The 13,693-nt window shown below is 51.6% G+C and overlaps 1 protein-coding gene across 4 annotated transcripts in view; it reads right to left on the reverse strand.

Annotated features, from left to right (window-relative positions):
• Positions 1-13,693, reverse strand: part of LOC130514215 (RNA-binding Raly-like protein) — a 99,311-nt gene that overhangs the window by 13,703 nt on the left and 71,915 nt on the right. For all 4 annotated transcript variants that reach the window (XM_057013681.1, XM_057013679.1, XM_057013680.1 and 1 more), the window contains exon 2: positions 13,347-13,620. In XM_057013681.1, coding sequence (XP_056869661.1) covers positions 13,347-13,602 — 256 coding nt within the window. In that variant the 5' untranslated portion in view covers positions 13,603-13,620. The remainder of the gene's footprint in view (positions 1-13,346; positions 13,621-13,693) is intronic.

Raw genomic sequence — 13,693 nt, forward strand, 5'->3', positions numbered from 1 at the left:
GCTGCTCGCCCACCTTTGAAGCCCAGACATCAAACGGGAACTCGAGGTGAGTTTTACACGAGTGTTAATTAAAGTGGGAGCGCCGTCCTAATATTAGAACATCATTAACAAACAGTCTTTCCAGGGACAGTAAGGCAGGAAGGCCAGGACCCCCCCCCCCCAGTTACCTAATGGCACCTCATGATGAACCGTGATCCCTTTGATTCAACTGTTCATGGAAAAGAAGAGGAAGTCGAATTAGCCATAGTCATCCATCCATATTAACGGGATTCTAACATCCCGATTCAGCTCAGACGGAAGCTCATGGACGGAACGTCGGATAAACCAACACGGAGTGAACAAGCTAGCTCGCCATCCCGGAGCGAAACGTCTCATTTTGGAGAAAGCTGCACGACCCCTGATGGTCTGAGATCACATCACACCGTGTGACCTGCAAATCCGAGCGGCGAGCCACCTCACGCTTCAAAGAGCGAGCTGTTGCTGTGGCGACCGGAGCAGGTGTTTCCTCCGGGAAGCCATGGCAACTACTCACGGCGAGATTAGCGCTGCCGCCTTTCAACGCTGCTGAAAAATGAGAACTTTGAGTTGTTCTGACAGCGATTAATCCCGGCTCATCCATTTATTTTTTTCCCTCTAAACCGAAGAATAAAGAGAATTCCCGATGGAGGGAATTTTCATTCGCCTACATACATGGAACTATAACATCCGTTTATAGCACACGGACGTGGGGAATTCAAAGGAAAATACTTTAATTCCTCACATTTACAGTTTTATTGTGACGTTTTTGGGAATAAATCATCAGTAAATAAATGTATTTAGTGAAACGGAGGTGAATAAGGCACATTTGCATTGTAATAAACATGTTATAACTGTCGTTTGCACCAGCAGAGTGTGATGTGTCTCTATTTCACACTGACTGGTGCTTCGCCTGACAACCCTCCCAAAAGCCTCCGTGCCAGTAAAATAAGAGCCTGGGAGAGTCGAGGGTGGGGGGGGGCATCTTCAGACGCCTCTGTCACATTATTTCATATATCAGGGAGAGAAAGACTCATTAGGTCCGTCCCCTCGCGGATACAAAGCCGCCCTTCAGGGAACGTGTGGGGAGAAACCGGAGCAGCGGCACATCTGGGGAGCTGTCAGGACCGGAGCGGCGCCGTCCCAGTGGCAAATTGAGCACGGCGACGTGATATTCTGTAATTGCTGGTGATTTATTCAAGTGGAGCAGAGCGGCAGACACAGATTGTGTTGTTGCACATGATTGGTATTCCTTCCCAGAGACACTCCAGACCCAAATCCCCGGCAGAGCCGAGCCGAGCGCTGGGAGATCCAGTCCCCCGTCTCGCACGGACAAACACACACACGCCCTCCACGCACGGCAGCAGATACGGGGACGACGTCCGACGTAGCAGCCTGCCGCCCCCGACACACACACACACACACACACACACACACACACACACACATCCTCGTATTTCTACCATTGTGACATAACACTGTACCCAGCTCTCATCCGCAGCCCCCCCAACAAACACCCAACCTAAACCGGATTCTAACCTTGAACTTAAGATCAAATATTAACCATCAAACAGTCCTTTGAAGTTGGAACCAGCCAAAACGGCCCCACTTCAAACACATGTCCTCACAAAGCGAGAAGAATAAGGGGGTCTTGGCACTCAATAGTAGCAAAGACAGGAACACACACACACACACACACACGCAGAGGCAGTGAATCAAATCCTGATGCTTCAGAGGGCCAGAACCTCTATTTGATCTCCAAGATTCCTGAGCTGCGAAACCTTAAATATTTATGACCTTCAACTCAAACACGCCTGCTCAGACGTGCAAGGAGGAGGTCGAGAGCTTCTGGTATCAAACACCAGAGTTCACCTTCGAGTGGACAATCTGGACTCGATGCCGCGCGACGTCAGAGTCTGTGAGATCGTCGCGAAGGAGATAAATTCAGCCGGGAAGATGTGAAAGGTGAAGATGAGGAGGCCGAGATAAAGCTCTCATTATTGACGTGATTATTAGAAGTCCACCAGGAGACTTGTGGCAGTGTGAGAGCAGGGAGGAAACCTGGGACGAGACCCCCGGACCTATCGGATCGCCCGCCAGCACTGAATCAGGCTCAGCCTGGAACCCAACGGGATCCTTCTTGACTCGACCCTTTATTTGGATTTCTCTGAGGGAGGATCTCCGGAGGATCTCCGCTGGGTTCCTCAAGTGTCGCCGATTTCTCCCCCCGTCAAACCATCGGTTCCCCAAAAACCGGCTCCAGCATCGACGCTTCCGTCTGAAACTCCCCGAAGCAGCTCGCTAATCAGGCTCGACCCATTTAACGCCTGTTTTCGTCCTCGCTTTCTCTGCTAAAGCTGCTGGCAGATTTATTCCCTCTGTTCCTGTATCCCAGTTATCCCAAATATGCCCCCCCCCCCCCCCCCATGCAGGAATATGAGGGCGTCTGTCCCACAATCCTAATCTGCAGATGTGGAACTCGCACGTGCCACCAGAGTCACTCTGACCGGCCGGGATTGTTCCCAACATTTCCTGCTCGATCACGTCCTAAAATCCCTCAAATCCTCCCGATGCTGAGCGCCAGAAGCGCCAGAATCGCCTTTCATCCGCCGGTTTGACTGATTTAAAACCCGACGTGAAGGTGAACAGAACCCGCGCGAGGCGGTCTCGCGAGCCCCTGATGAGTCGACAGATTTTCCCTTCACTGGTTCCGACGCTCGCGGAGGGAATTTCCCGGATCAGGTGCGCGAGCGCCCCGACGCCAATCAGCGCGCGTGCAGCAGGTGACCCGACTTCCCACCAGAGAGGATCTCCGGTCAAACCCGGATCCTTCCCACAAATAACCGGGATTTAACCGGATGTGGACGCTGCGGAACGACGATAAAATCTATTTACGCAAACATTTCGAATCAAGTTGAGGCAAATCCGCGCAAGTTCGATCCGTCCACGGCGGCGCGGGCGCTGAACTTACATCGGTGGTTGCGACGCTTCCCCTTGTACATGGTCATCATGTACCGGTCCAGCTTGGCGAGGTTTCGGGTCCGCTTTTACGCACCGGGGAGCCGCTGAGCCGCAGGACGAGACGGAGACGCTGGGTATGAATTAGCCTCTCAGACTGATGCAGGTTCGGCTTCAGTCAGGGAGGATCGCACTATACGGGAGAGGGAGGAAGAGGAGGGGGAGGAAGAGGAGGGGGAGGAGGAGGGGGAGGAGTGCGCGCGCTGCTCAGCCACACAGTAGGGAGAAAACTAGTTCGGAAAACAGACGAAATTTGCGGTTTTATCATTAATATTTCATGTATCTGCCCTCCTATGGTTATAATTCCGTCCTTGACCACTCTTTCTGTCGACAACCTCGAATATCTTTGAATCATTATTACCGTTCAACAAAATCTATCCTCAAAGCCTCATTTATTGCGCGTTTACGCATCGAAAACACGTTTAACCGCAGGAGTGACTGGCCGTGGGTAAAATAGAGAATATTTCTGAGTTAGAAGCAATCCAGTGGAATACCGAAACAAGACAAACAACCAGCAAAAATGACGTAAACCCAAGTCAAAGCCACCCAAGTTTAGATCGTGAAGAATCTGCTGCAGTAACGAGACTCAACCGGTAGATGGCGGCAAAACTCATTTCTCTGAGTGTCATTGAGGCCCCAAACGCGTTCAGATGTATAATCCTACATATGTTGTCAATGACACTTTAAAAACGCTTGATCTTATTCTGGATATCCAAACTGAGCCACCTCCGTGCGTCGAAAAGCTTCTGGAACATTCAGTTCTTTGGCAAAACCTCACCGACGCTGTGCGCACGTTAACTGCTTTAGCTTAACAACGTCACCTTATTTTGCTATCCTCCCCAAACGGTTCACATTCATTCACTCTTCTTCTGGGACGAATAATCCAGAATTATTCATGTTTCTCCCACTTTCCTGCCGATCCACGCGGCTGCGACCTTCACTGAGACACCGTCTCATCCTCTAAAGCAGGAGTCGTTAGGAAGCTAGCATCATCCGCTAAAGCAGGAGTCGTTAGGAAGCTAGCATCATCCGCTAAAGCAGTTTTCAGGGTGCTGCTTCCTTCGCTCCTCGGTGACATTCGCCGGGGAAATATTCAGCCCTGCTCAGACTCAACGCCGGACACAGGAAAAAGCTGCGTCTCATCTTACTTGCAAAGGGGATCGCGTTGCTACGGCGACGGGGATAAGGAAGAGGCCTGGATGTTGATTATTGGAAATTCATTCTGGAGCGTTCAGGAGGCAGTTTAAGCAGAAACTCATCCGTCCTTGTGAGCGATGCGGTGAGAAAATACATCCTTTTGGACCCGACAGCTTATGGATTAAAGGAAGAGAAACAGTTTCTGATTTGATGTCATGTGCCACCCAGAAATGAGGCTGAAACTGATAAATGCTCTTAAATTGTAAAGATAGATGCATTTTATTGCGAACGTTTTCTGTGAAAAAAGGGGATTTTTCTTGTAAACCAAGCGCTGCTCACATTCTGAAGCCTGTGAGCAGCAGCAAAGTACAGTAAATGGCTTTTTCCAGGTGCCAATTATATGTACCCAGTTTTTCCAAGTACTGCAATACCAAAAAAAGAAAAACAACACCAGTGTAATAACAGCAGGAAATGGTTTTCACTAACAGATTATTGGAGGATGAGATTAGACAGCAACGCTTTTTTTCTTGGTTACTGTCTGGAAAAAAATGGTTTCCCTCCATAGTTTGGACCGGATAATATATGTTTTTGGAAAGAGATTTTAATGAATATCAAAGGGATCAAAGCTCCCGTTGTTAAAAGTGAAGCGAGGACACCTGCCGGTGATCACGTGGTACTACAACCACCATCCAGATGGTTTAGATGTTTAGATGTTCTTATTTCTGTCGAAAATACACAACAGCTCCATAAATTATACAACTGCTCACAAACTGCAATTTGAACGAAGTGGGAAGAAGACAAAAAGGAGAAAAAAAATCAAAGATCAAAGGAAAAATGAACATTGATCAAAGACAGGGTGACTCAGCCCCACAAAAGAGACTGAGCAGGTCGGTATGCAAATATCTCCCTCCGAACGGGAACAAAAACACGGATTTGCATGCTAAAATGTTTCCACGTTTATTATTATGTTAAATATTTTCCTCTAAAACCCACAACAGGTCGACAAACCCTCTCAAAACCCCCTTTCTTGCGCTCGTGTTCTGCTTCCATCTACTGCAGGGGGGAGTGGAAACACAACGAGAGGAAAGCTATCAGCTCGCATTACCGCGGATGCGACTCTGCGTTCGCCCCAGCATCTGCTAACAAACGACCGTCATTTACTGGAGCCGAGGCGCCCGCGGATCCCCGCCGGGCAGATTTTCTCCGTGATGGATAGAAATCTGCTCCAGCCATCACATCTCATTGGCCTTTGACTTAGCGCCTCTTTTAGCTCATTAGGCAGCCGCTGCTTTTGGCAATGACCGATTGCGGACGCGTCGAGGCCATCGGCTGCTGCGGATGCTCGGCGGGCTGTGACGGAGCATCGTCTCCTCGCGCGTTTCCCCTTAGAAATCAGTTGGTTTGAAAGAGACGCATCAGTGTCCTTTGAGCAGCCAAACTTCTGCTTAAATTCATCTGCACTCTGAATGGAGACTCCAGCGTCACAGTCGGACTCAATTAACCTCAATTAACCTTAGAAGGCGCAGCGCTGCCCTTTTGTGCTACAACCATCGCTCTCCCGAGGCAGCAGGAGCCCAATAAGGGGGAGAAGATCCAATCCCGCAGAAGGAAACCAACTGTAAATCTCATCTGTTTTAAACCGAAGAGTTCCTGCAGTCGTGACGGATCCTGAGGTCTGTTGGCGCCATCTTGTGGACGTTTGAGAGAAGGACTTCGATAGTCATGGAAAAACCCCACACATTTAATAATTTTACGATTTGGGGGGGTTTCCGAAGTTATATTATCCCTGATGTGCCTTTAGAATTTCCTTGGGACTCCCCAAGTCTACATAAAATATTTGTACACTACTTTCACCCACTAAAATCATTTATAATGTAAGACCTGCTAAATAATCTACAAGGCAACAGAATGAATTCTGCATCCCGTCCAAAGGTTGATCAGACACATTCAGACACCAGGAGCAGACTTGAAATTTAGATCTTTACACTCTGCATCAGAGATTATGGAGATTATATTTGTGACAGTAGATTAATACATTTCAGCCCTTCAGCGAATCCCATAATCCCCAAACTATACCAGTTTGAACCAGGCTCTGATCCCTCCTTCCTCTTTTCTCCCTATCTCCAAAGTGCACAAAAAAAATCACAGAACTATTCAAAGTCTGAATCTGTCACCATTGTTATTCATACTGGGATTAAAAGTCGCCAGATGCAATTTAGCTCAGGCGATATCAGCGCCCCGGCTCCTGGTCCTGTCGGCAGAGATAATTCAAGGTCGGCGGGGTCAGAAAAGGCTGATACACAGAGCGTCTTGTCTCCAGGGTCTAATGGAATCACAAAGGACTCATCTCGTATGCAAGGGAGGGATTTTAATCAGCAAGGGGAAAGAAAAGATGACAGCAGGAAGCCTCCTGCGCCCCAGATTAACAAGGTTGTCATTTTTACGCAGGCGAAAAGTGACACTTGACAAGAGGTTCCTGAGATGTCGTAATACCGTAGAAGCTGTCAAGCAGCCAACAGTGATTCTAAATACAAACCAAAACAGGACATTAACATTTAAAGCACGATGTAACAAAGCGGAGCATCTTTTCTGTGATGGTTGACACGTTTATCTTTTGGTGTCATACCCGCTCTCTCCTGTAGGGGTCACTGTAGCACCTGTTATTATTATTACGCTTGATCAGAACAATTCTGCATTACGGAATAAAGGTGTTGTCTTTGAGGGAGGGGGGTGCGTTTCATTTGTTGAAATAGCTATATTTTAAAGTGCAGGGAAGCACATGACATACGGATGGAGAATCATCGCGCCATCAGTTCTGAACCTTCCTGCAGAATTGGCATGATTCCAGGTTGTGATGCTACACACACACACACACACACACACACACCAATCCAACAGTTTAAAGGGAAACACTGGTCCGCCTAACATGCTCATCTGTGGAGTTTTTCTGTTTCGTGTTGCTCTGACGACGGCAGATGTGATATTTTTGAGACAAAAGGGGCGAAGAGTCCAATAATCCTTAAGCATCTTCAACATTTTTACACTGAACCCCTGGAACGATGCTGGAACACGTCGCTGTCGCAGGGAAAGATGGACGCTGGACTCGTGATCGCTCGCAGTTCCCACCACCGACCACTGCGTGGCGCTCATCGACCACGGAGCAAAAAAGCCCCCCCCCCCCCCCCCCCCCCCCCCCCCGCCTCCCAACCCCACCTCCACGCAACCTCCTGATTCCATCATCTTCACTGCGAGGACGAGGAGAAGAAGCTGACACTGACTTGACCCATCATTTCAAACAAAATTAGCACTTGAATGGATTCCCCATCCCGCCGCCGCCGCGGCGCCGCCGCTTCTGGCCCCCCGACTCAAATTCCCTCTGACAGGGTTGCTTCTCCAAACACGAGGAGGAAGGCGGCGTCGCCTTCGCCTGTTAGATGAGGCGCATAAATACAGACGCGTCTCATTAGCAATCCCGTCCGACAGGTAAGGAAGTGGAGACCCGAAGCGTCACAGGGCGTCGACGCCGTTGCTAATTTTGTCCACGTTTCCAGGCTACGGCCGTCCTGTACGAACAGGAAACTGAAATAACTTGTTTCCTCCGACTCCCATCAATAACCACGAAGGCGGTTGTCAAGGTCAGGAGCGCTCTTCCAACCAGCTGCTATCTGTTGAAGACAACCCCTCCCAGGGCGTCGCAAACCGCCGTTTGTCAGCTCCCCCTGCGGAGACACGGAGCAGACAGCCGTGCTTTCTCTCCTTCAACAGTCCTCCCGTCACTCCGCCGCCTCTCGGAGGATCTCAGCTCGCCGTTTTAATCAAATCATCAGTGGACTATCGGGGCCGCGTTTCAGACAGGTACAAATAATTATCCTCCACTGATTTCGCTAATTAAATCTGCGGCGGAACGCAGGGGAGGACGATCGGGTCGGAAACAACGGCGAGAAGACCTCATGACGGGCAACAGTCCCGGGTCTCACCCCCCCCCCACAGCGCTGCCTTGAGCCAGTGGGGTAGTTTCACCAGGGAACCGTGCCCTCAATGGTGTTTACGGCCGAGCGCTAAAGAGTCTCCGCGGCGTGAGCGAGGTTGCGCAAAGTGTTAGCTGAAAAAACAAAAAACACGAGGTAGCTAACCTTTAACGAACGGCGGGATCCCCCAAGGCGGGATCGCTTATAAGAAAAAACAAGCGGTGATTCACGGGTCCTCGGCTCGGCCGCATCGAGGCGGAGGAAGGGCGGAACGTCGTTAAGAAAACGGAGCGGCGGGAGAGCAAACGCGGAGCCAAATAAGGAAAAGTGAGAGGAAACACATGAGGGAGCAGAACGGCGCCCCGAGCGAGGTTCTGGGCTGGTTTTAGCCTTAGTTAGTTTGTACTGTCCGTCTTCATTTAGGCTCCCCGCTGAGGCTGTCGCACTGATTTTTAGTTCCCTCGCCGGCGCCGGCCCTCGGACGCCCCCCGGGATCGCAGTAATTATCTCCGCACGCGTGACCGTGAGTCACGAACCATTACTCACGCAGACGGCTCGCTTTCACCACCCGGATCCCTCCTTCATCACTCGGGCCGGCGGACGCGTCGATAACCGCCACGTCAATTAGGAGGCCGGGGTCGATGCCCGTGGATCCGAAAGGGCAGGTGGGTCTGGCTTTAGCCCCCCGTCCCGGGGTAACGTCGCCGTGGTTGCTGCTAGCATCGGTGAGCGGATATAGCATCTGAATGCTAACGTGGCCAAGCCGCCCTGTTTTGTCTCTACACGAGGAGCAGCAACAACTTCCTCTCTGCTCAGATGCCAGCAATTACCCAGCTCCACCCCCCCCCCACCCCCCCACTGTAGATGGATGTAATATTAATGAACACATCTTGGCCGGGTTGCTTGTTAAGCTTCGAGCTAATCCCGTTATTCTGAAGCGTCCCCGTCCTCGCCGCTCATCAGTCCCGCTTGACATCGCTTTATTTACCAAGTGCCAGCAGGACGGGACGGCGGTGGTGGGGGGGGTGTCGGGGACCCTCCCTCGGTTAGGAGGGGAAGAGAAATGTAGGCTGACACTCGGAGGTGGCGGGTTGGTCAGATGGAAGATATGAAGACGGGAATGAAGACGGATGCGTCCCCTGCCCACTGACTCACAGCAGCATCAGATGAGTAATGGAGGCAGATTCGTGCGCTTTGTTCTGCACTTTCAAAATGTCGCAGGCAGGAGGGGGGGAAAAAAAAGGTTAATATTGAAATTAATATTCAACACCAGCAGAATCGTCTCAGAAAGTCATTAAAACCACAAAGAAAGAAAAAAAAAGTTTTCCCCGCTTGGTGATATTTGTATGTGGGGGGGGGGGGGGGGGGGGGGGGGGGGTCAATTAAATTCCAGAGAGGCTGAGCTTCGTCTCAGAAAATTAAAAAAAAAAAAGTCTCATCTAAAAATAGATGAGCGGTGTCATAAACAATCAGGTTTTCTCTGTTTTCTTCTGCAGTCAAACTTCTGCTTTAATGAGCAGCAGGAAAACTTGCTGGAATCTGCTAATATTCTCCTTCTCACCCCCCCTCACTCCATTTTTGTGAGCTTTGGTGACACCTAGTGGCGACAACACGCAAAACACTTTTTTTTTCCGCGCGTGGGATGATCTACGGTGGCTGTCGGGGAACAAAAAGATTCCAGGTTGAACTTAACCCTGAAATTTAAATGTTTCTGCCACAGACCTGAGAAAAAAGCTGGACTTTTATTAACATCTGCATAATTATTCCACCCACTGACATAATCCGCACCGTATTTCTGCATAATACGTCCAATTAATGCTCCCACGTGAGCGCCGTGGGCAATCAAGCGGCTGAAGCTGAACTCCAGGACCAGCGTGCCAACATCCCAGCGTGTATGCGAGAAAAAAAACTAAAAACAGGGAGACAGGAAGAGGGATAACAGGGGATCCGGGGAGACGCGGCTTTATTAGGGAGCGCTGGAAATCTTTACGGAAAATCTCCTCCTCGTTCTGTGTTGTTTATATAGAGGAAACACCTTCTTACAGTCAATTCCGGATTCATTACGGCTCAGACAAATCCTCGGCCCGCCCCCAGCGAGAGCCCGTGCACGCGCCTACGGAGGCTCCGGCGGAATGCTGGGTCAGGCCTTTCGGCTCCCCGGGAGCGTGATTAACGAGCGAGGAGACGGGCGGCCGGGTTGAATCCTGATCACAAGGACGAGGAGGCGCGTGGAAAAGGAAACAGGGAAGGACGTGACTGGTGTCCTCCTCCGTGGTTTGACGCTGATGTTTCTGCTGAGCTTCCTCCTCCTCGCGTCTCCCGACCTGCTCTCTTGGCCCTGCTCGCTCCAGCGGATCGGGAGAAATAACCCTTTCGATCAGCTCCTGAACGCGGCTCTGGAGACGTTAGCGAGCTGTAGACGGTTCTGCTGGCGTTCCTGACGTGGGTTTGTGGAACAGGAACAAAGGACGGCAGAATACCAGCAGCCAGGTGGGAGGAGGATCCCGCACGATGAAGGAAACATGGAAAACTACAAGCCATGCTACCGCGCCGCCCCTCTTCCAGGAGCCTTCATCTTCTCTCCAAGCTAGCGGCGGTAACCGTTCAGCCTCCACACTCGGCGGTTGAGTCACATCCAGAAACCCGCGGAACAGAACTCAATCGTCCGACTTAGCGAAGGGAAAAAAAAGCCGCATTAGCGTTTAGCCGCGACACCTGTTGAAGCCTCGGAATGCTAAAATGGCGAAAAGGAGAGGGAACGGGAGGGAGGGAATGAACCCAAAGACAGTCGTGGTCAGTAAAAAGGTCGTGGGACGGAGGTCGGAAGGTGGATTTCAGTCGATGGACGTCAGAGACGTGTGCACGTGGCTACATCCTGCGCACGTGGGGTGTCACAGCAGAGCGGAGGCAGAAACCACCCAACTATAAATCACAGCGGCTTCACGCTGATGCAGGTTCTGGGCACCGACGGCCCGGCGTGATCCCGGATCCACCGTTCCTCTACCTGGTCCCGGTTCCCATCCTCGGATATTCCCGCTTCAGCTCCTCTGAGCATCACGTTGGCCCGAAAATGACGATTGATTGTGGCGCCGCTGCCTTTGTAATCCGCTTAGGATGGATTTAGCATCTAAATCACTTTATTATTTATGTGCCCGACTCTTGCCGGTGCCATTTGGAAGCGGTATGATTGGTGATCCATCACACAGTATCCTTCAGCCCGGTCATTAACATTGTAATAGGATGGACCCTGAAACTTCCAGGTGGACGGGAACGCGGATCTCCTCTGGGAGGGTCGGGCTCCTCCACCAGTCATCGCCATGGTGATCAGCGAGTATTCCGGTCGGACTCTCCGCAGCACGTTAGCTCAGCTTGGAGAGCTGTTCCCGTTTCCCTGCCTTCTCCTCTGGTTCTAAACGAGCTCACACATCCGCATCCCGGGCTACGGGAAGTCACATCTGTAAAAGCTCAACTTCCTCTTCAGCGAGTCTCTGCACGTGCGGACGCCCGACCTGGTGCATGCTGGGACGGCACAGGTCTGTGTCGTCACGCCGGCTCTCTGGATCGACCCTCGAGGGCTCGGCGGGGGGGGGAATCGGACCGGTGTTAATGTCAGAGATCATCAGATCACCGAGTCAGGAGGAATTCCACGCCACCCCCGTCCTAACGATGAGGGGGCGGAGACACGCGTCCATCCATGGACTCTGCTGAGCGCCGCCCCCCACTGGTTCGCCATGTTGGAGGACCCCCAACAGGCTAACAGCACCAAACCAACCACCTGTCTGAGAGGCGTGGACACGGCCACTGTTTCAGGTCACTCCAATGTCATAAATGTGGCCAAAGCTAAGTCAGCGTCGCGGCTAAGCGCTAATAGCTGTGCTGGCGTCGGGTTTTCGGCGTTATTTCTTTGCGCGTGCAGACGAAACGCTGATGACACAGCGGCGGTCGCCCTGCTGACCCCCATAAGGCCGACCTTCTCCCGTCACCGAGACAACCGAAATTAAAAGCGGCTCCTCGGGTGACGCGGCAATATTGGTTTGCTTATTAGTGGTCGTGACCTGAGGAGTGGGGCCCAATCAAGCTGCAGGTAATAACACGCTAATGAAACATTTTCACACGGGGAGATAAATCCGCTCACAGAGGTCAGATCGCGGCTCCATGTCATTATCGGGTTGATTCATTCCTCCGACGTGTTAATATAATAAGCAGGTTGAGAGTGAGGGGATCCTTAATTGTCCATTAAGGACGTATCCCTCATCCTCCCCCCTCCCACAACCACATGAAGATTGAGAGATGACGATGGGGGGGGTCGGGGGCGGGGAACCCGACCCGCAAGGTCAATCTGAACCCAACTCAAGATTAATGAAATTACCGGTTGAAGAAAATCGTCCACAATGACCTTTGAATCAGTTATCACAGCTAACTGCTTTAGCCAACTATTGTGCGTTAATAATTAAAGCCCAACGCATCCGAGCTCGTCCTTAAGTGGGGGGGGGGGCAAATGAGGGCGCTCCAGTCCCTCAAATTCCCGCTCGTGATAGATTTGCTAGCGAGGAAGAGCGGATCTCGTTGATGCCTGATTCTTATTCCGCGCGTCGGTTGTTGGTTCCGCCTGATCTTCAGCAGCAAACAGAGCGGGAATTCTTTCCCCGACTTATAAACTCGGATTGTTTACCTCAGCTGTGTTCATTATCCCGCACGCCAACGTGTCCATCCTTCACCGGCGGCCCCTGTTGACCTCGGGATGCCTCATAGCGAAGCAGGAGAGCACACGAGCAGTCAGAGGGATCAACCTCCAGCCTGGAATCTACATAAGCCCAACCCTGCTCTCCGCTGGGCCCTGGAGCCCGACCCTGTTCTCGTGCCAGTGGGTGGCACCCGAAGGTCGACCTGCGCGAGTCGGCGCCTGACAAATGTGAAAATCAGAACGCGCTTACGCTCGCTAGCGGATCACTTAGCGGGTTCAGCCGGGATCGTCTTCACAAACAGCCCGACAACAAACAGACTTTTCCGCTCTTAAGGAGCCGAGGGAAGTTTTTAACGAAGAGTCAGAGAGATGCCCGAGGCCCCTTCCCGTTCCCGGGAGAGACGATCCGTTCCTCCGCCAGCGCCGGCTTAAAACAAAACGAAAGTTTTCTTTTTTGGGTTTTAGCTTCTGAAGGCTGCACCTCGAAGCGTGGGGAATGTTTCAGGAAGACTGGGAAGACTCACCGAGAGGCTGTCCCGCGATGATCCGGGCGTTCTCCCCGGCCACGGCCGCCCGGGCGTTCCTCTCGTTCAGGTACTGTACGAAGGCGTAGCCCTTGTGCACGGAGCAGCCCACTATCTTGCCATACTTGGCGAAGATGACCTCTATGTCCGACTTCTTGACGATGGCTGTGTTGAGGTTGCCGATAAAGACTCTGGAGTTGAGGGAGCGCGGGTCGTTCTTGTTGGTCACGTTGCTGGTCTGAGTTTTACCAGTCATCCTCCTCAGGTTGCCCTCCTGGGACACAGACAGAGGCGGAGGACAGGACTTTAGGGGACGTGGACCGGCCCAACGTCTACAGCGGTTTGAT

This window comes from Takifugu flavidus, chromosome 17, assembly GCF_003711565.1.
Source record: "Takifugu flavidus isolate HTHZ2018 chromosome 17, ASM371156v2, whole genome shotgun sequence".
Lineage (NCBI taxonomy): Eukaryota > Metazoa > Chordata > Actinopteri > Tetraodontiformes > Tetraodontidae > Takifugu > Takifugu flavidus.